Source organism: Molossus molossus, unplaced genomic scaffold (assembly GCF_014108415.1).
Source record: "Molossus molossus isolate mMolMol1 unplaced genomic scaffold, mMolMol1.p scaffold_m16_p_18, whole genome shotgun sequence".
In the NCBI taxonomy this organism is placed as follows: domain Eukaryota; kingdom Metazoa; phylum Chordata; class Mammalia; order Chiroptera; family Molossidae; genus Molossus; species Molossus molossus.
Genome location: NW_023425353.1, coordinates 25,351,729 through 25,372,271, shown reverse-complemented (window position 1 = coordinate 25,372,271; position 20,543 = coordinate 25,351,729). Strand labels below are relative to the sequence as shown.

The following is a 20,543-nucleotide window of genomic DNA, read 5'->3' as shown; positions in this document are numbered from 1 at the left end:
TCAGCTGGGCAGTATAAGAAAAGGTGCCCATGTATATTGTAAGATGCAGACATTAAATTGGAGAACAATTCATAAACCCAGAGCTGTAGTGTTAGCATGGTAGGATGGGAGGGACTGAGAAAAGGAAAAGGACAGTACTGATCGACTTCTATGTGACTGTATAAGCTTTTGAAAAAGGTTGGCAAAGGTTAATAGAAAGCTTTGGATTCTAGAATAAAAAGTTTTAGACTCTTCTGTTTAAACTACTTGCTTTAAAAAAGGCAGACATTTGGTTTGCACCTTATAAAATCTGGTTTTAAACCCTGGATTGTGGTTAAATTGTGTGAATGCTTGTACTGCAACAGACTGTAAGCATCACGCCTGATTCAACACCATATCTTTTATTCGAGCATAACATACCTACAAAGTAAGCACTTGGCAAATGTCTGCTGTATGACCAAATGATTCCCAGGATGAATTAGTCAGCTCAAAGTGCAAATATGGGGGCTCGGGCTGGTAAGCCATCTAGGTTTTGATCAAGCAGCTACACCTGAAAGTTTCATGTTGGAATAATAATTCCACACATCAGATTTCTGTGGAATAGAGAAGTCCCATCTCTAGTTCCTCTCCCACCACAATCACAGCAGTCAGATAAAGTTGAGGAGTTTATTAGGGAAATATCAGAGGCAGACACCCCAAGTGATAGAAAGAAAAATCTGAAAATGTCCTTTCAAGCCAAGTAGGGGCCTGGCCTTGACCTCTCCAGAAGGACAAAAAAAACTAGTGGGTTAGCAACAATGTTCTCTGGCAGCTACCTTGCCATGGCATGAGAGTCTAAGCCAGGACTGTCTGCCACCCCCCAACAAAGGTAGGGAGGAGACAAAGACTTTATGGAATCAATTCAGAGGCAATGAGAGCTATAAGGAAAGCCTGAGAGGAAAAGAGAGAGGTGAGGAGGACCTTAACAAAGAGTCCCAGGCTTTTGGCTCTGAGGGCCTCAAATACATTGACAAGTAGTTTTACAAAATGTTACTGAAAAGGTAAAATATCTAATGTTTTCAAGAGCTCCCCTGGACTTCTCCCCACATGCCATATCACACTGCCAGATCAACATGGCAGAGCCCAAAGGCCACATTTTTGAAGAAAGAAAAACAAGAATAAGCCCTGTTGCTCTTTAAGGAGAGAGGAAGGAGTTGAAGGCTGCTGGGACCTTTCCCACGTAGGCTTATGTTCTGTAAAGCAACTTCCCAGCAGCAGCCTGGCACAGTTCTAGGTGAGGGTCTCACCTTTTGTCACCTATAAAAGGAAAATTGACAATTAGATAAATTCAAAAGGATTAGAGGGTCTTAAAAAATCTTATTTTAGATCCTAGGTAGTAGGGAGTAGTAGAAAAGAAAATAGCTTTGGAGTCTCAGAAACCTGGTTCAAATCCAGGCAAGATACTTTAACTTTTCTAAGCTTATTTCTGAGTCCAGGTTTATTTTAGCAAGTAGAAATGTGCATTCTCTCTTGCACAGCCACTGCCCAGCCTCATGAGGAAGCATCTTGGCCATCATACTCACCCGTGCTTCAATGTACTCTATTCTCCGTTCAAGGGCTGTCAATTTCTCATTTAGTGTTGCGAGTCTTGAACGACAAGACATATCTGGTAAAAGGAGACTGATGTTCAGGATTAATGTAATTCCAGATATAAACACATAAACACACACACACACACACACATCCCTAAGCTGAAGAAGAGGGGTGATATAACATGTAGAGTACAAATGGGAGCAGGTTGGCAAAGCAGGGGAGAGAACAAGGTGAGAAGTACCTTAGGAGCACAGCTGCTTAGAGTGGACTTGTTCAACTTTCTACCAAATGTGGTAGGCAAAGAATATGGCCCCCAAAGATGTCCACATCCTAATCCCTGGAACCTGTGAATATGTATCCTACATGACAAAAGGGAATTTGCAAATATGATTAAGGTTAAGAACCTCGAGATCCTGGACTGTCTAGATGAGCTCGATCTAATCACAAGCCCATAAATGTAGACAAGAAAGGAAGAGGAAAGGCAGAAGATATTCGAAGGGGACTCAACTTGCCATTGCTGGCTTTGAAGATGGGGGAAGGGGGCCATAAGCCAAAGGATGCAAATAACCTTTAGAAGCTGGGAGTGGCTCTCAGCAGACAACCAAATGAGCAAGAAATCAAATCCTCTCCTAGAGCCTCCAGAAAGGAAGGCACCCTGCTTACATCATGATGTTAGCCCAATGAGCCAGTGTTGGAATTCTGATCTACACAGCTGTAAAAGAATAAATTTATGTGGTTTAAGTCACTACATCTGTGGTAATTTGTTATGGCAGCAATAAAAAACTAATAGACCAAAGGCTGTACAGATGACTATCTGCTAATAGGTAAACTAAGAGTTTCAAGAGAGGAAAAATGACATGAGGAAGAAAATAATCTCAATAGGGAGGAAAAGCAGAGGGCAAGAAAACTGCAGAGACTATGGGGAGAAGGGAAGGTGTCAGTGTTTCTAAGCTAATGGAAGCCACATCACTACTGTTGCTCCAGGAGGGCACTTATGTTTCATCAATATCTGTGCAGGCCTTTCAGAATCAGAGAAAACCTGAACATCAAATATCTTGGCAAGCCTCCATTCCATCTACAAAATTCCTTTTCTACTTTTCCCAACCTTCTTTCAACATCTCACCCAAAATGAAACTTAGATTTTCCCTAAAATACCTTTTCTTCTGCAAACTTCTCTAACAGAAACTACTTGACTATTCTTTCTACAACTACTCTCAACACACAGGAGAGAAAGGTATCTAGGTATGCTAATTATTTCCTACCACTTCCAACACTTGTTCAGTCATCTCTCAGTAATCTTCCATTTTTAAGTCTAAAATATCCACTCTTGGAGATGCACTCCCACTCAGTGATTTAACACTTATCTCACAACCTTCCTTTTCATCTATTCCCTGGCTGTTATGCAAAGGTACTTTGGCATCCATTTTGAGACAAATCTTCCTATACCCTGACCTTGCCTCAATTTTCATTTCATCATATCCAAATCTTACTCATCTAAACATTCTCCCCCAAGGCTCAGTTCAAATTGAACTCTGAGAGGTCTCTGCCAGATGGATATAATTCTCCCTCTTCTGTTATTTATCTAAATATTTATGGTTGAATTTCTAATTTGTAAGTTACTTATATAGTTGGTCTTCAGTTATTTCTTGCTTTGGAATAAAGATTTAACAAACAAGAATGTTCACCACTATTACTTAGGAAAGCTTTGGTACAGTATGATATATCTATGGGAGACTATTAAAACAACCATTAAAAATTACCTGTTTGCCATAGCCAGTTTTGCTCAGTGGTCAGAGCTTCGGCCTGCAGAGCAAAGGGACTTGAGTTTGATTCCCAGTCAAGGGCAAGTACTTGAGTTGAAGGTTTGATCCCTGGCCCTCGCCAGGGCCACGTGAGAAGCAACCAAACAATGGGTCTCTCTCACATTGATGTTTCTCTCCCTCCCTCCCTTCCTCTCTATCTAAAAATAGAAAAATATCCTCAGGTATTAATAACAACAAAAAATAAGTTATTAAAAAATATCAGTTTGAAGAATATTTAATGACAGGAGAAAATGTTCATGCAACAAAACCAAATTATATATATATATATTTTTTTATCCTTACCCAAGGACATTTTTTGATATTTTGTTTAGATAGAGTGGGAGACGGAGAGAGAGAGAGAGAGAGAGAGAGAGAGAGAGAGAGAGAGAGAGAGAGAAACATCGATGTGAAGAGAACACATCAAGTGGTTGCCACCCACATGACCTAACCAGGGCTAGGGACAAACTGCAACCAAGGCACGTGCCCTTAGCGGGAACCGAACCTGGTCTCTCCAGACCACAGGCCAACGCTCTAACTGCTAAGCCAAACCGGCCAGGGCCAAATGATATTTATGTACTTGTAATTCATAATTTATTTACACATCTGTTTCCCCCATAGAATGAATTAATCCAAGGCAGACACTGCCTCTTATTAATCTTATAACCTTAGGGTCTAGCCTGGAACATATGTTTATTGAAAAAAATGATAGATTCTGATAAATTAGTGGAACAAAAGATTGATTCTAATGTGAACCCACCACTTTTTTTTTTTTTTTTTATTAGTTTGAGAGAGAGAGAGAGAGAAAGAGGGAGACAGAGAGAGATGAGGAAAAACATACACCCGGCTGCCCCCTACTGTGTTGAGCCCACAACCCAGGCATGTGCCCTGACTGGGATTCGAACCTGCAACCTTGGCATATCTGGAGGATGCTCTAACCAACTGAGCTACCTGGCCAGGGCTCCACTAATTTTATAAGTGGGGAAACCAAGGCCCAGGTTGTGGGTCAAATAAGTGGAGTATACATCACGGGTCACTGACAGGACAAAAGTATAGCAGAGCTGAGTTCAAAACCCATTACCTCACTGCCCAATATAGTAAGATACTCTTTCCCATCACAATGTCTCAACGCACACTGCTACCAACTTTCTGAGCCTCTGAGGCTATAATTTATTCCCTACATCCCTTAAAATTTGCTTACAGCACGACTCTTCCACTTTCTAGTTCATTTTTTTCTTTTTGTTTCATATTACATCCTTCACTTTCATCCATATTCACTGCTACTCTTATATTCTTTTATAAAAATATATTTATTTATTTTATTCAGATAGAGTGTGGGGGGGAAACATCGATGTCAAAGGGACACATTGAGTGGCTGCCTCCCGCACAACCCAACCAGGGCCGGGGACAAACTGCAACTGAGGTACGTGCCCTTAGCAGGAACTGACCACGAGTCTCTCTGGACCACAGGCTGATGCTCTAACCGCTGAGCCAAGCCAGCCAAGGCTGAAAAAATATCTTTATTGATAGATAATTTATATTCCATAAGGCTCACCTGCTTAAAACATATAATTCAATAGCTTTTAGAATATTTACAGAATTATGGAGTAATCACCATAATGAAATTTTATAACATTTCCATAATCAAAACCTTTATTAGTGCCCTGGCCAGGTGGCCCAGTTAGTTGTATTATTCTGTACACCAAAAAATTGTGGGTTTGATTCTAAGACAGGGCACATACCTAGATTGTGGGTTTGATTCCTGGTTGGGACACGTACAGGGAGGCAACCAACTGTTATTTCTCTCTCACATCCACCTCTCTCTCTCCCCCTTCCTCTTTCTAAAAAAATCAATAAACATATCCTGGGGTGAGAATTTAAAAAATAAAGAAACCTCTATTAGTAATCACTCTCCATTCGGCCTACCCTCCCCCCTGGCAACCACTAATCTTTCTTTCTCTATGGATTTGCTTATTCTGAACATTCTTCATTCTTCTTCTTTTAATTTTTTTTTCTTTATTGATTTTAGAGAGAGAAGAAGGGAGAGGGAGAGACAGAAACATTGATGAGAGAGAACATCGACTGACTGCCTCCTACATGCCCCCCACTGGGGATTTGACCCACAACCTGGGCATGTGCCCTGACCAGAAATCAAACCAGAGACCTCTTGTTGCATAGGTCAATGCTCAACCATTGAACCATACCAGCTGGACATTCTTCTTCTTTTTTTTTAAACATATTTTTTTCCTTTATTTATTTTAGAGAGAAAGTAAGGGGAAGGGAGAGAGAGAGAGAGAAACATCAATGAGAGAACATCAACTAGCCACCTCCTGCATGCCCCTCACTGGGGATCAGGCCCACAACCTGGGCATGTGTCCTGACCGGGAATTGAACCGGCGACTTATTTTTTTTTTTTTTTATAATTTTTTTTTTATCCTCACCCGAGGATATTTTTCCATTTTTTTTTTGTACGGATAGAGTGGGAGGGAGAGAGAGGAAGAGAGAGAGAGAGAGAGAGAAACATCAACGTGAAGGGACACACCGCACGACCAACCAGGGCGAACCGGCGACTTCTTAGTGCATGGGTCAATGCTCAACCACTGAGCCACACCTGCCAGATTTCTTTTTTTAAGTGTTTTTATTGTATTTTAGAGAGAGAGGGAAAGAGAGAGAGAGAAATAGAAACATTGATGTGAGAGAGAAACATTGATCAGTTGTCTCCCATACACACCCTGACTGGAGTTTGAACCCACATCCTAAGTATGTGCCCTAACTGGAAATCAAACCCACCACCTTTTGGTACACAGGATAAAGCTTCAACCAACTGAGAGACACCAGTCAGGGATCTTCATTCTTCTTTTCCTTGTTTTTTTTTTAGTTAATCCTCACCTGAGGATATTTCCCATTGATTTTTTTTTTTTTTTTTTTTTGGTTCGTGCCCCTAGCGGGAACCGAACCCAGGACTCTCTGGTCCACAGGCCACCACTACAACCGCTGAGCCAAACCAGCCAGGGCTCATTGATAGAGTAGAAGGGAAGGGGGGGGGGCAGAGAAAGACCAATGTGAGGGAGAGACATCGATATGGTTGCAACCAGCATGACCTCGACTGGGGCTGGGGAACAAACCTGGAACCCAGCTGTGTGCCCTTGACTGTGAATCAAACCATAGACCCTTAGGTCCACAGGCCGTCACTCTAAGGCTGAGCCAAACCAGCCAGGGCTCATTCTTCTTTTCAATTTTGTCCTTTTATCTTCTTGTACTACTAATACTTCTTCTTCTTTTTTTTTTTTTTAAATCCTCACCCTGGTTGCATGACCCTACCCAGGGCACGGGACTGAGCCACAACTGAAGTACATGCCTTTACCAGAATTAAACCTGTGACCCTTTGGTCCGAGGGCCAATGATCTAACGGCTGAGACAAACTGGCCAGGCCAGTACTGCTTCTTTTAATTCCCAGCTCTAGCTTGAGTAGAACACCGCAGCACCCTCCTTTTCCTGGATACACTGCCACGATTGCCCAACAGAACCAAGTCTCTTTCAGTCTGGTTTTCAGAAGCTCAAGGCACATCATGTATGCTATTCAGTAACAGCATGAATGTTATCACTGACAACCTGTTATTTCCCATAAAAAAAAGAGCCAAAATACCCAAGGAAGCAGGGTAGTGAGAGGGAGGGTTCCTTCCTGGATGGCGTATCTATTCTGTTCTGTCAATCTGGTAATGAATCAGAACCCAAGGACAACACAATGCTATTGGCCTACATGAATAAGCACTGTTGAGAAATATAAAATGTTCAACTCCAAAAATTTTGGTTATATTTCAGATCCCATTAAATACATACTGGTTCAAACAAAACACAGGAAAAGGGTTTAGCAGTTGAACAAATCTTAATCCAGAATGCATTTTATGTGAATATTATCATCAGATGTTAACTGAAAATGCCAGTTGTCCTCATCAGAGTGCTTGATGGTATATACAGTAGTCCCCCCTTAACCATGAGGAATACATCCCAAGTTTAATTTATAAATTAGGCATGCAAGAGATTAACAATAACTAATAATAAATAGAAGAATTGTAACAGTAAGTTATGTGAATATAGTCTCTCTCAAAATATCTTATTGTACTATATTCATCTTTCTTGTGACAATGTGAGAAGATACAATGCCTATATGATGACATGAAGTGAGGTAAATGACGCAGGCACTGTGCTGTGGCATTAGGCTACTGACCATATATAACAAGCACTTTATAGCTTCTCTTTGGCATACCAGAATTACCAGCATCACTATTCTTATGCTTTGGGGCCATTATTAAATAAAACTAGGGTTACTTGAATATGAGCACTGTGATATCATGACAGTGGATCTGGTAACCCAGCAGACTACTAAGTAACTAATAGGCAGGCAGTATATATAGTGTAGAGATGCTGGACAAAGGGAGATGATTCATGTCCTAGGCAGAACAGCAGGGGACAGCAAGATTGCATCATGCTGCTCAGAACAGTACCCAATTTAAAACTTATAAATTGTTTTTTTTTCTGGACTATTCCATTTAATATTTTCAAACCACAGTTGACCATAACTGAAACTGTAGAAAGCAAAACAGTGCATAGGAGGGACAATTGCATATGTTATGATTGCTGACAAATGCCAGTTACCAGACAGCATCCTCTCTGAACTCAGGCACATAGCCTTAGCCTACAAAAATCAAGTCTTTCTCGCTCTCTCTCTTTTTTAATAAATAAGGCTTTCTATTTATTTATTTACTTACTTATTTTTTATTCCTCATCCAAGGACACTTTTCCATTTATCATTAGATAGAGTGGGAGAGAAGGAGAGAGACAGAGAGACAGACAGAGAGACAGAGAGAAACATCGACATGATAGAGCCACATCGACTGGTTGTCTCGTGCACAACCCTGACCAGGGCTGGGGATGAACTGCAACCGAGATACGTGCCCTTGACCAGAATTGAACCCGCGGCTTATTGGTCCGCGAGCTCATGCTCTAACCGCTGAGCAAAACTGACCAGAGCAAGTCTTTCTCTTGGATTGTTTTTGCAGTAAGTCTTTTTAGTTATTTAAATTTCCATTCACTGATTTTGAGAGAGAGAGAGAGAGAAACATCAATTTGCTATTCCACCCACTTATGCATTCATTAGCTAATTTTTTTTTTTTTTATCCTCACCCAAGGACATTTTTCCATTTTTGCTCAGACAAAGTAGGAGAAAAAGAGAGGAAGAGAGAGACAGGGAGAGAAACATCGACATGAAAGGAACACATCGAGTGGCTGCCTCCCGCACAACCCTAACTGGGGCTGGGAACAAACTGCAAATGAGGTACATGCCCTTACCGGGAACCGAACCTGGGTCTCTCTGGACCACAGGCCGATGCTCTAACCGCTGAGCAAAACCGGCCACGGCCATTAGCTGATTCTTGTATGTGCCCTGACCAGGGATCAAACCACAACCTTGGCATATCGAGATGACGCTCTAACCAACTGAGCTACTCAGCCAGGGCTGTTTTTACAGGTAAGTCTTATTTCCTAAGAGTAGCTACTATGTCCATTTTTTCTTTGTTTTTGGTCAATCCTCACCTCAGGATATTTTTTCCATTGATTTTTAGAGAGAGTCGAAGGGAATGATGGGGAGGGAGTAAGGGGGCAGGGGAGAGAGAGAAACATTAATATGAGACACATTAGCCCTGGCCAGTTTGGCTCAGGGTTAGAGCCTCTGCCCGCAGACCAGAGAGTCCCGGGTTTGGTTCCCACTAAGGGCATGTACCTCAGTTGCAGTTTGTCCCCGGCCCCAGTTGGGGTCGTGTGAGTGATAACCACTAGATGTGTCTCTCTCACATCGATGTTTCTCTCTCTTTCTCCCTCTCTCCTTCCTGCTCTATCTGAAGATAAATGCAAAACTGTCCTCGGATGAGGATTAAACAAACAAACAAACAAAAAAAAGAGACACATTAATTGGTTGCCTCCCTCACATGGAATAGAACCTGCAACCCAGGTATGTGCCCTTGACTGGGAATCAAGTCCAAGAGCCTTCAGTGTTTGGGCCAGCACCCTAACCACTTAGCCACACCAGCCAGGGCCATTTATTTATTTATTTTTAATCCTCACTCGAAGACATTTTTTCATTTTTTATTCAGACAGAGCGGGAGGGAGGGAGAGAGAGAGAGAGAAACATCAATGTGAAAGGGACACATCGAGTGGCTGCCTCCCGCACAACCCAACCAGTGCCGGGGACAAACTGCAACCGAAGTGCATGCCCTTAGCAGGAACCGAACCTGGGTCTCTCTGGACCGCAGGCTGACACTCTAACCGCTGAGCCAAAGCGGCCAGAGCAAGGGCCATTTATTCTTAATTATTCCTTTCCATAGTATCTGACACACAGCTGGGTCAAAGCAGGCATGCTGTAATTGTTGGCAAAGAATAAAAACAGATTTAAAAATAGTCACATTTGCTAATTTTCATTATACTTGTCCACACATATTAGCTTTAGAACCAGAAAACAAAAATAAAAATAAAGAACTATCATCTATGAAAATCTATTTTTAGAAACTTCACTAATTTCAAGTATAGAATAGGCCTAGTGTTGGGACATTATCACTGCTTTATGATGTGACTCCTTGAGTTCAGGTGGCCCTCCAATGCTGAAAGAGAAAACCACAAAGAGATTGTAACTACTCTCACCAGCTGGAATCACAGGGTAAACGACGTTCAGAACATCATTGACTATTTTGGAAAAACAGTTCCCTCTCCAAAGCACATGGTCAACACAGACTCTCTGTGGTTAGGGTGAGGACTGTAGGATTGCTGCCATTTTCAAACACTCCAGATGTCTCCTCAAAGTAAACTCCTATTAAATCTTTACACCACCAAATCAATCATATTATCATAAACTCAATACAAGCCCTACAGATATACATCAGAACTAAGGAGTTATGCTAAGGGCTTAGAATAGAAAAATACAACCCACACAAGCTCATCCCAAGTCATCCAATGCCAAGACAATATATACTCAAGTGTATCCTTATGATTTATGCAGTTTCTCTGCCTGTCTTATATCATGACATTGCCAAACTTCACCAGCTTTATACCTGCTAAGTCAGACTGCTTTATTTTTTAAATGTATTTATTTATTTATTTTATTTATTTTTATCCTCATCCGAGGGCATTTTTCCATTTTTTGTTCAGATAGAGTGGGAGGGAGAGAGAGAAACACTGACGTGAAAGGACACATTGAGTGGCTGCAACCCGCACAACCCAACCAGGGCTGAGGACAAACTGCAACCAAGGTACAAGCCCTTAGCAGGAACCGAACCCGGGTCTCTAGGGACCGCAGGCATATGCTCTAACCGCTGAGCCAAACCGACCAGGGCAGTCAGACTGCTTTAACTTTTAATCTTGCTTCATAATTCTATTCTTGTAATTAATAGTTTATTTGTTTTCTTCTTTAATCCTCACCCGAGGATATTTTTCCATTGATTTTTAGACAGAGTGGAAGTGAGAGAGGGAGAAAGGGAGAGAAACATCGATGTAAGAGAGACACACTGATTGGTTGTCTCCTGCACAACTCCTACCAGGGCTGGGAATCAAACCTACAACCCAGGTCCATGCTCTTGACCAGGAATTGAACCCGTGACCCTTCAGTCTGCGGGCTGACACTCTGACCACTGAGCCAAACCAACCAGGGCATGGCTCACACACATGTGATAAAATCTCAGAACAGGTATTTCTTTGCCAATAAAGCAAGAAAAAAGACATTTCTTCTCTACAAATACTAAGCTTAAACTCTTCAATTTTCAGTCAGTTGCAAGACTCACCCACTATATAAATTTAGGGGGCGTGATATGTCAAGAAGACCTACATCAATAAATGTCAATTAAAAGTTTATTAAACCCTGGCTGGTGTGGTTCAGTTGGTTGAGCGCTGTCCCATGCACTGAGAGGTCATTGGTTGATTCCAGGTCAGGGCACATGCCTGGGTTGCTCCATCCCCAGTAGGGGGCACACAGGAGGCAGCCAATTGATGATTCTCTCATGGATGTTTCTCTCTCTCCCTTAAATCAATAAAAACATATTTTAAAAACATTTATTAATATTATAATTCAGTGCTCAAAAATGAGGATATTACATTATCAAATCCAAATTCAGGGGACTGAGGTGCTAGATTACTTTTACATTTTGAAAAACAGCCCTGGTTTGACTTGTTATTTTATTTTAAATATGTTTTTATTGATTTTGAGAGAGAGAGAAAGGGAGAGAGAGAAACATCAATCAGCTGCCTCCTGCACACCCCCTTCTGGGGATCAAGCCAGCAACCCAGGCATTTGCCCTGAAGGGGAATCAAACCGGAACTTCTCAGTCCATGGGGTGACGCTCAATCCACTAAGCCACACCAGCCTGGCTTGACTTGTTATTTTAGATGCTTTATTATTATTATTATTATTGTTTATTGATTTTAGAGAGAGAGAGAGAAACATCAATGAGAGACAACATTGATTGGCCACCTTCTGAACACCCCCACTGGGGACTAGGCCCACAACCTGGACATGTGTCCTGACCGGAAATCAAACCGGTGACCTCTTGCTGTATGGATCAATGCTCAACCACTGAGCCACACTGGCCAGACTAGATGCTTTATTTTTATTAAAAAAATATTTTTTTTCTTTATTGATTTTAGAGAGAGAGAGACAAACACTGACAAGAGAGAACATCAATTGGCTGCCTTCCATATGCCCCTCACCAGGGATCAGGCCCACAACCCAGGTGTGTGCCCTGACTGGGAATCAAATTGGTGACCTCTTGGTGCATGGGTCGACACTCAACCACTGAGCCACATCAACCAGGCCAGATGCTTCATTGATTGAACTGACATTTTTAATACTTTGCATAGATATTCTGTGTGTATATATCAGATATTTATGCCTACCAGATGAAGTCTTTTAATTCTACTTTTTAAAGTTAAAACTCTGGTCCTGGCCAGTATGGCTCAGCACCAGCCTGCAGTCCAGAGAGACCTGGGTTTGGTTCCCGCTAAGGGCGTGTAACTCGGTTGCAGTTTGTCCCCAGCCCTGGTTGAGTTGTGTGGGTGGCAGCCACTCGATTTGTCCCTTTCACGTTGATGTTTCTCTCTCTTTCTCTCTCTCTCCCCCTCTCCCTCCCTCCCTCTCTATCTGAACAAAAAAATGGAAAAATGTCCTTAGGTGAGGATTAAAGTTAAAACTCTGTGTGTCAGTGATTTTCCCAACTACTTCCCACTGCCTTTCCAGACTAATCCAAAGCTATGATCTTGTCATCATTCCATTTCATCCCTTAGCATGAAATATTTTGGTTTCTCTTACCTGGTCCTTCTTCTGAAGGAATGTTATGAGTAAAGAATTCTGTGAAGAACTCCCTAATTATTGGGAAAGCAGAAGAAACCAGTTATGAGAACTAACAATGAAAGACTTTGCATGAAACTTTTAAAAAAAATGTCTCTGAGAAACTCAGACTATCTGAGTATCAGGATAAACAGGTCAATATTTGTCAAATTTTCAGTTCATTAAAATTAGTTAGTCTAATCTCTTTGAATTTGAGTCTCCTGTCTCCAAACCCACTTATGCTTCACTAAACCATGTTCCATTACTCAGCCCTTAAAAAATTTCAGGATACTTGAAATCTATGATTCCATGATACCATTCCCTACTACAACCTCTATAGCAAGTTATGTGTGTGAAACATGTGTTATTGGCATATATTTATACTATTCTCTCAATAATATGACCTTCACCTCCAATCCCTGGTGAGGAAATCCACCATATCAAGACACATCAAACTTATAGTCCTATACATCTTGTATGTAAATATATTAATACAAAAACAATGTTCTGAAATTATTTCATATTCAAGATAGAAATCCTGACCACAGGAAATGGTTCTTATTCTGTGTCCTCCACAGAGCCTGAGAGAGTCTTGCACTGAGAACTAGTTTCTCTTGCTGATGCTTTCTGACAAAATTCATGTTCTGACTTTAGAACTCATCAGCCCTCCCGCTAGAAAATAATACATTTTAAAGTCTTTTGTTTTTAAAGCCCTGGCAGGTTTGGCTCAGCGGTCTCAGGTTTGATTCAGGGCAAGGGCATATACCTCAGTTGGGGTCTGATCCCCAAATGGGGTTGTTCGGGAGGCAACCGATCCATGTGTGGCACATCCATCTTTCTTTCTCTCTCATCCTCCCTCCTTCCCTCCCACTCAATGTGAAAGAATCAATGCAAAAATATCCTCGGGTGAGGATTAAACAATAAAATTAAATTAAAATAAGTATTTCTTTATGGAATGTTTCCCCTAGTTAAATCTTAATTTCCTAATGTTGCTGAATTAGTGGAACAGAAGCACATGGGTTGGAAAAGATCACTAGATGTCACCCCTATACCTGTGATTACATAAGTCTACCCAGGGCTCAGTCCTCTTAAAACACTTGAAGAACATGGGATGGGAGCCTGTTACAGGCCTGCTGTCCAGAGGGATATGGGACAGACTGTCATGAGCAGGCCATGCCTAGGAAAGAATTTGCTAGAAGCAGACTGAACACCGGCTACCGGCTAGATACTAGCAATACACAGATTTCCATGGCTTTACACGATCTGGACCTTGCCTCTCACCTTACCTCCTACCACTCTTAGCACAGCAAACGGGAGACAGGAAGGAACAGGCAGGAGAAGGCTGAAGGGGCGAGTAAAAGGCACGGCCTAAAGGGTTTCCACCCGACCCTGAAGGAGATGGGGAACCGTCGCGGGTCTTTACACAGGGCAGCGACACGGCCACGGCCACGGCCACGTTCTGGACCGTGCGCTCTGAAGGTAAAGTGGGAACTGGAAGGGGGCGGAGCACAAAGGAAGCAGGAAGACTACTGAAGAGAAGACGCAGAGGGTGGACAGGGCTGCCTGACTAGTCTGCAAAGAGGAAGGACTTGTTAATGGACCCGGAGTGATGGCAATAAGGCCGATGAGCTCAGCGTGGAGCGGGATAACCCTGCAGGGACTGCCCAGGGGAGCCTGAGGGTCAGGGAGGGAGGAGGAAGGTGGGGCCTGAAGGAGGAAGAGAAAAGCAGCAAGAGTCGAGGTCTCCGGGAGAGAGTCCCTTCAAAGCTCCTCAGCGCCCGGCCAAACAGCCTCCGAGGCCTCCCTCCATCCCGCCTCCCGCTGCTCGCCCGCTGACCGAACGAGTTGAGAAAGTCTGCGATTTTCTTGATGCTGCTGGTGATGACCTCAATGTACTCCCGGTTCGCCCAGTCCTGGTGAATTTCCCGCTGCACCGGATCCTCTTGTCCCGCCATGGCTGCTGCCTAAGAAAGAGCGACTGCGCAGGCGCCCCGATCCCCCAGGACGCCCTTGCGCCTGCGCCGCCAGCCCATCCCTTGGCACCCACGAATCAACTGGCATTGTGGTGCGGCTGCGTGACGGCACATCCTCGCCTGCTCCAAACCCCCGAAAAACTGTCCCCTCAACTCCGACGGGAAGAATAGAGTGCGCACGCGCCGATCCCCCCAACCCATCGCGGTAGTCGGTCACTGGAGGTGCGGAGGAGCGTGGGCCGCGTCACCCACCCACTCCCTCAGCTGCTGCAGACGTAGGTTACGGTCTGTGTCAGCAGTGAGTGAGGCGTAACCGATTAAGCCGCACTAAATGCGAGTCATTTAAAAAATGCCTTTCAACAACACAGCATGATGGTCCACCTCACATTTATCAAATGAAACACGTTTGTTTGTTTGTTTAACGATAATACCCAGTGAGGGGAAATTGATAGGCTCATAAATAGCCGGTCATACTGTAAACTGATACAGCCCCTTCAGAAGAAAATTTGTAAATTAATAGCAGGACAAGATGGGCGCGTTCAGGGTGCTATGGAAGAGTAATAGAGTTGTAAAAAAAGTACAAAACAAAACAAAACAAAACAAAACTTTTTGACCTAATAATTTCATTAAGAAAATCAATGGAAAAGAAAAAGCACTTTAAACACAAAGGTACTCTTTGTCGCATTATCTGTTTAAAAAACAAAAAACAAATTTCCACAGTCAGAAATGACTAAGCAAAGGAATGGTCATTTATGGTAATATCATGCAGTCATTTAAATGCTAATTATGAACACCATGGCAACATAACACAGGATAAATTGAAGAAAAACACAAAATACAAATTTTTCTTCAATTGCAATTATGCAAAAATTATGACTGCTTGAGGGCAAGGATATACCAAAAATATCAATATCTGGTTTTTTTTAAGTGTATTTTATTTTATTTAAAATTTTTTTTTATCCTCACTCGACATTTTTCCATTCTTTGTTCAGATAGAGTGGGAGGGACAGAGAGGAAGAGAGAGAGAGAGAGAAAGAGAAACATCAATGTGAAAGGGACACATCGAGTGGCTGCCTCATGCACGACCCAACCAGGGCCGGGGACAAACTGCAACCGAGGTACATGCCCTTAGTGGGAACCGAACCCGGGTCTCTCTGGACCTCAGGCTGACGCTCTAACCGCTGAGCCAAACCGGCCAGGGCAATATCTGGTTTGTTAAGATGGTGAAATTAAGGACAATATTTTAAGGGAATACTTGCAATCTGATTTGTGCAGTAAATGCCCTTTACTTAAAAAATGTGGTTGAGCCCTGACCAGTTTGGCTCAGTGGTTAGAATGTCAGCCTGAGGACCAAAGAATCTGGGGTTCAGTTCCTGTCTGGGGAGAAACCATTACTAATAATCTTTTACTGAGAAGGTTTAACAAGCTATAAAGCTGCTTTTATAGCTATTACGTCACTGGGGAAGTCGTGAAGAGGTTTCTCATTTTACAGTTGAGAAAACTGAAGTTCAAGGTCACACAACCAATTAAAAGGCAGATCTTCACCAGCTGATTCTAGACTCTAATATCTTTCACTGTACCAATCTGAAAACAGTTTAACCTATCTGATTTCTCCTATACATTCATATAAATGTGTTCTAAAATAACAAATATTGACCCTAAATATCGAACCCCAGGAATCCAGAAGGCTCCTGTCATTCAAGAACCTGCTTTCCAAGTGATGCTGTTGAAGTCAGTATTTTGCTCATTATCTGTTAGAGAATAAAATCTGCAAGGCACCTCAGTTTTATTTATTTTTTAATCATAAATCTATGGAGGAGTCACTTCACCCCCCTGAGCACTGGTTTCTTCATGTGTAATACAAGAATAACAACGTGGACAGAATTGTTGGGAGAATTATGTGATAAAGAATAAATACCATAAAAAAAGAATAAATAAAATATTAAGCACAGTGCCTAGTTCTTCACAAAACATGCATTCATGATTAGTTTACATTTTCTTTCTTCTTTTGCAGAAAGCAGAAAATCAACATATATCTATACAACAATTTGAGAAATGATAAATGGTCTTCCATGGACCAGTCAGAGAAGAAAACGTATCTTTCTTCTTGATCTTGATAGGTGATCATTTATAAATTCTGTCTCCTTGCACTGGGATCATTCCAATGCAGTAACAAAAGCCTTTTGAACTCTGGGTAACTGCCTGAACACCAACTGAGCAGGGTTATAATAAAGGCTTTTAATACTAACGACAGGTCCTGGATTTTTAACGCACATTCCTGACCACACCCTTTGAAGTGGGCGTGCCCATGCCCTGCGACTAGATCAAACGCACACAGGTGTGGTGAGGTAGGGAGGTGGAGGAGGGTATTGGAGAGGACGGGATTCGAACCTGAACTCCTGAAGGGTATTTCTTGAACCTGGCATTCCAAGGAGTGGTGGTTCCAGATCAGATGCCCCCTAGCAGGGGCGGTCTCGAGACTCCCACCCCCAACCCCCACGGTCCTGGGTCACAAAGGCGGTTGCCAGGCGCCCAGTGGAAAAAAAGATGCAGCCCAGGAACAGCAGCCGCCACTCTGGAGCTTACGGCAGTGGAGTTCAGCAGGTGAGCCCCCAGCCCGGATGGTGGGACCGGGCCTGGGCTCCCACCGCCACCTCCGCCTCCTCCTCTGCCAGAGCCGTCTGGCCCCGGGGTAGGGACCCCCAGGGGACAAGCCCCCTTTTTCCGGCTGGGACGGGAAGCTCCCCCAACATCGGGCAGCTCCAGTCCCTCGGGATCACAGTTTACAAGGACCTCAGTGGCACTTTGAAGCTGCCTTCCTCTTTCCCAGGTGGGGACTTGGGGGGACCCAGTTCCTTGGAATGGTATGAAAGGAAAATCTTTTTGGCTAGAACAAGGTGTTTCCTATCTGGGAGTTATTAGAGCAGCTTGAACAAACTTCCTAGGTTCAATCCCTCTTAGAGTGGATGATGATGACTTCAGGGTGGTGGGAGTGGGGTGTGTGTATGTGAACCATTTTTATGTAAACCTTATGTGAAAGTGGTGGAAAGACCTGGGTCAGAAGCCTTTCTCATTCCATGTTGGTTCTGCTCAATCCTTAGGCTGGACATTTGACAAAGCCTTTTTTAAATACCTCTGGCCCTTTATGCTCATAGGAGGTGAGTCAGGAAAAGGATGCTGGGATGAAATACTCTTTTTGGTCATGTGTTCAGAGGCCTTAATACCTGCCACCCCACCTTGCCATGGCAGTGTATCAGAGTAGCACTGATCTTGGAATGTATGCCCTCAGGATCATGATCTCAAGCATCACTTTGGTAGGCTGTTTGGAATAGATAAGTATCCCCTGGGTGTCATTTTCTCATCCTAAGGCAGCCCAGACATTTGGACACAGTATGCAAAAGGGCCTGCATAGGTCAGGAGAAACATACCAGTTGGAGGAAATCAATAAATCTCTATACTAATCATTGTCCGGGCAGGTCTTCTGGTTTGAAATGTCACCCAATTCCTTTTAAAAAAAATGAACTTTACTGTTTCACAAACTATGGTGGAGGTGTCAACTTTTCACAGCATTACTGGATGGAATAAAATCTGCTGCTGCTGCTCCCCTTTGTAGAAGAGAGAAGGGACCAAGAAATACACTTGGCTAAAAAGAAAAGGGACCTGCGATGTCCCTTCACATAATAGTGCACACTCAAAAAAATGTTAGCTCGTCCTGAATTCAGGACAACCCTTTATATACTTGCAATTTTAAGGTAGACTGATGGAAAATTCAAATTCTACTTGGATATGTTTTGAGTCAGCAACATCCTCCCAGTCCTTTATCTTCAAAGGGAACAGAAAAATAAAGTTCCCACCCAGTGGGTCTCCCATAGATAAGAAAACAAAAAACCAGAAGACACCTAGAAGAACCAGAAAAATCTCTAGAAATTTTTAAAGACTGGCCTTTGGAAACTCTTTTCCTCCTAGCTTGATGTAATTCCTCTGAGATAGTACATAAGTAGCTCAGGGCTCTGAAAGAACAGCTCCTTGTGTCAGAAAACAGGTTTTTAGGGCCAAGAGGATACTGTCTTCATAATTAACAACACTGAAAGCTGAAATTCCTTAAAAGGAACAGTATAAGAAGTTCTCAAAATGTAAGTACATCAGAATCTCCAGAGTGTTTGCTTAAGCACAAATGGTAGGGCCCTACCCCCAGAGTTTCTGATTCTATAGGTCTTATGTGGGGCCCAAGAATTTGCATGCCTACCAAGTTCTCAGATGGTGCTAGTCCCAGGATCATACTTTGAGAACCACTGGTATAAAGTACACGGGATTCAGAGTCCCAGATATTTGGTAAGATGTGGCCTTTCTGAGCTTCTAAGCACAATTAATGTCTCATCATAAAGTGCCAGCAGCCTCTGCAACCTCAAAGGTGTAGGATTCTGTCTTAAGCAGTTATCAACACAGCACAGGTCCTAATGGAGAACTGAGATACTCCATTTAGGACAAATCTACAGGGTGGGCAAAAGTAGGTTTACTGTTGTCAGTATACCAAAGTTTATTCTTGTATTATTTATTTATTAATGTATTACTTATTGTTATTATTATTAACCTACTTTTTCCCACCTCCATATTTCCTCATCTGTAAAATGGGTTAAAACCTACTTTCAGAGGCTTGTATTAAGTTTAATAAAGTTTTAGTACATGTAGCACTTGACAAATTCAATACTTATTACCATCCCTCACTACTCGTTATAGAGATACTAGTACCCTAACATCTACTGGAATCTGTTCATGGGAACTAGAGTTAAGTTAAAGTCAATATGAGACAAAGAGATATGAATTTGAATGGCCATGCCCTCACCAAAACGATGCTAGGGAAATTCCATGTTCTGATTCCTTTCCTTTAGAACTATCAATGGCAGGATACCAGCTCTGGTCACCATGGACCCCACTGGACGAGAGCTTCCAATGGCTGCGGCACACAACACCTACACCTTCTTCCAAGCACCCCTTTAGGGCATCCCCCTGCTTCCCACACACCCCTTCTGACCTTGAAGTACAACTGTGCTTTCAAGAGGTCACGCTAGTCCTAGACAGCCCATTCCTGGAAAATGGGGTGAGTCCCAAGCTACCCTGCCACACATCAGAGCTCCGAACCATAAACAACAAGAAAGGGCTGGTCAGGAAGCCCCAACCTGTTCGCCTCAGTGGAGTGGATTCGGTCTTTGGCAGAGTCATCACGGCTCAGCCTCCAAAGTGGACTGGGACCTTCAGAGTTTCAGATAAGTCAGCCTTTTGCAAAATCATCAGCCGGGAGCACCGGTGGTCCACTGGACTTAAGGAACCTCAGATTCAGATGACAGTGACCATGTGCAAACAGATGCTGCGCTCTATCCTCTTGCTGTATGCAACATACAAGAAGTGTACCTTTGCCTTGCAACACTCCAAGTAAAGGGTCCCCAACTGATTCCCGTTCCTCACACCACACCCTTTGCTATGTGCCTGAAGCTTGCAGAAACCTGTCCATGTAAAGGAAACTGACATTGCCCCAACCATCTTGTTTTTCTGTCAAGCAGTGAAAATTCAGGAGCCATTTCCTCCCTTCCCTTCCAAAAAAGGGTCAGTGACAGGACAAGGGAGAACAATTTCCATTGTAATGTTGAACAACCATTTGAAAGACAATCAAATTAGCATTGACATGTACATATGATAAAGAACCATTAAACAAACCATATAAACAAGCCTAGTGTGAACTCACTTAAACATCTAAGACCACAATGAACTGGGGAAACAAAGGGATGTCAAGGAAGGAGTAATCAATTTCTATATACCTTCAGGATGAAGGGGCCAAATCTATATGTGGGTCAAGGATTA

General features: G+C 42.8%; 2 protein-coding genes across 3 annotated transcripts; one reads left to right on the top strand and one right to left on the bottom strand.

The window, feature by feature from the left end:
- Positions 1–360: 360 nt before the first annotated feature.
- BRK1 (BRICK1 subunit of SCAR/WAVE actin nucleating complex) lies at positions 361–14,713 on the bottom strand. Its single transcript, XM_036267487.1, has 3 exons — positions 14,552–14,713; positions 1,542–1,624; positions 361–1,275 (listed from the first exon to the last, which is right to left on the bottom strand). The coding sequence occupies exons 1-3, from the start codon at positions 14,667–14,669 to the stop codon at positions 1,249–1,251; spliced, it is 228 nt and encodes a 75-aa protein (XP_036123380.1). The 5' UTR covers positions 14,670–14,713; the 3' UTR covers positions 361–1,248.
- A 2,416-nt stretch (positions 14,714–17,129) lies between these two features.
- FANCD2OS (FANCD2 opposite strand) lies at positions 17,130–20,209 on the top strand. 2 transcript variants are annotated; one of them, XM_036267517.1, is made up of 2 exons: positions 17,130–17,291; positions 19,577–20,209. In XM_036267517.1, exon 2 carries the CDS (start codon positions 19,585–19,587, stop codon positions 20,119–20,121), a length of 537 nt encoding a protein of 178 aa, XP_036123410.1. In that variant the 5' UTR covers positions 17,130–17,291; positions 19,577–19,584; the 3' UTR covers positions 20,122–20,209. The 2 variants fall into 2 exon arrangements, with proteins under 2 accessions (XP_036123410.1, XP_036123409.1); XM_036267516.1 differs by lacking the exon at positions 17,130–17,291 and adding an exon at positions 17,462–17,517.
- The last annotated feature ends 334 nt before the right edge of the window (positions 20,210–20,543 follow it).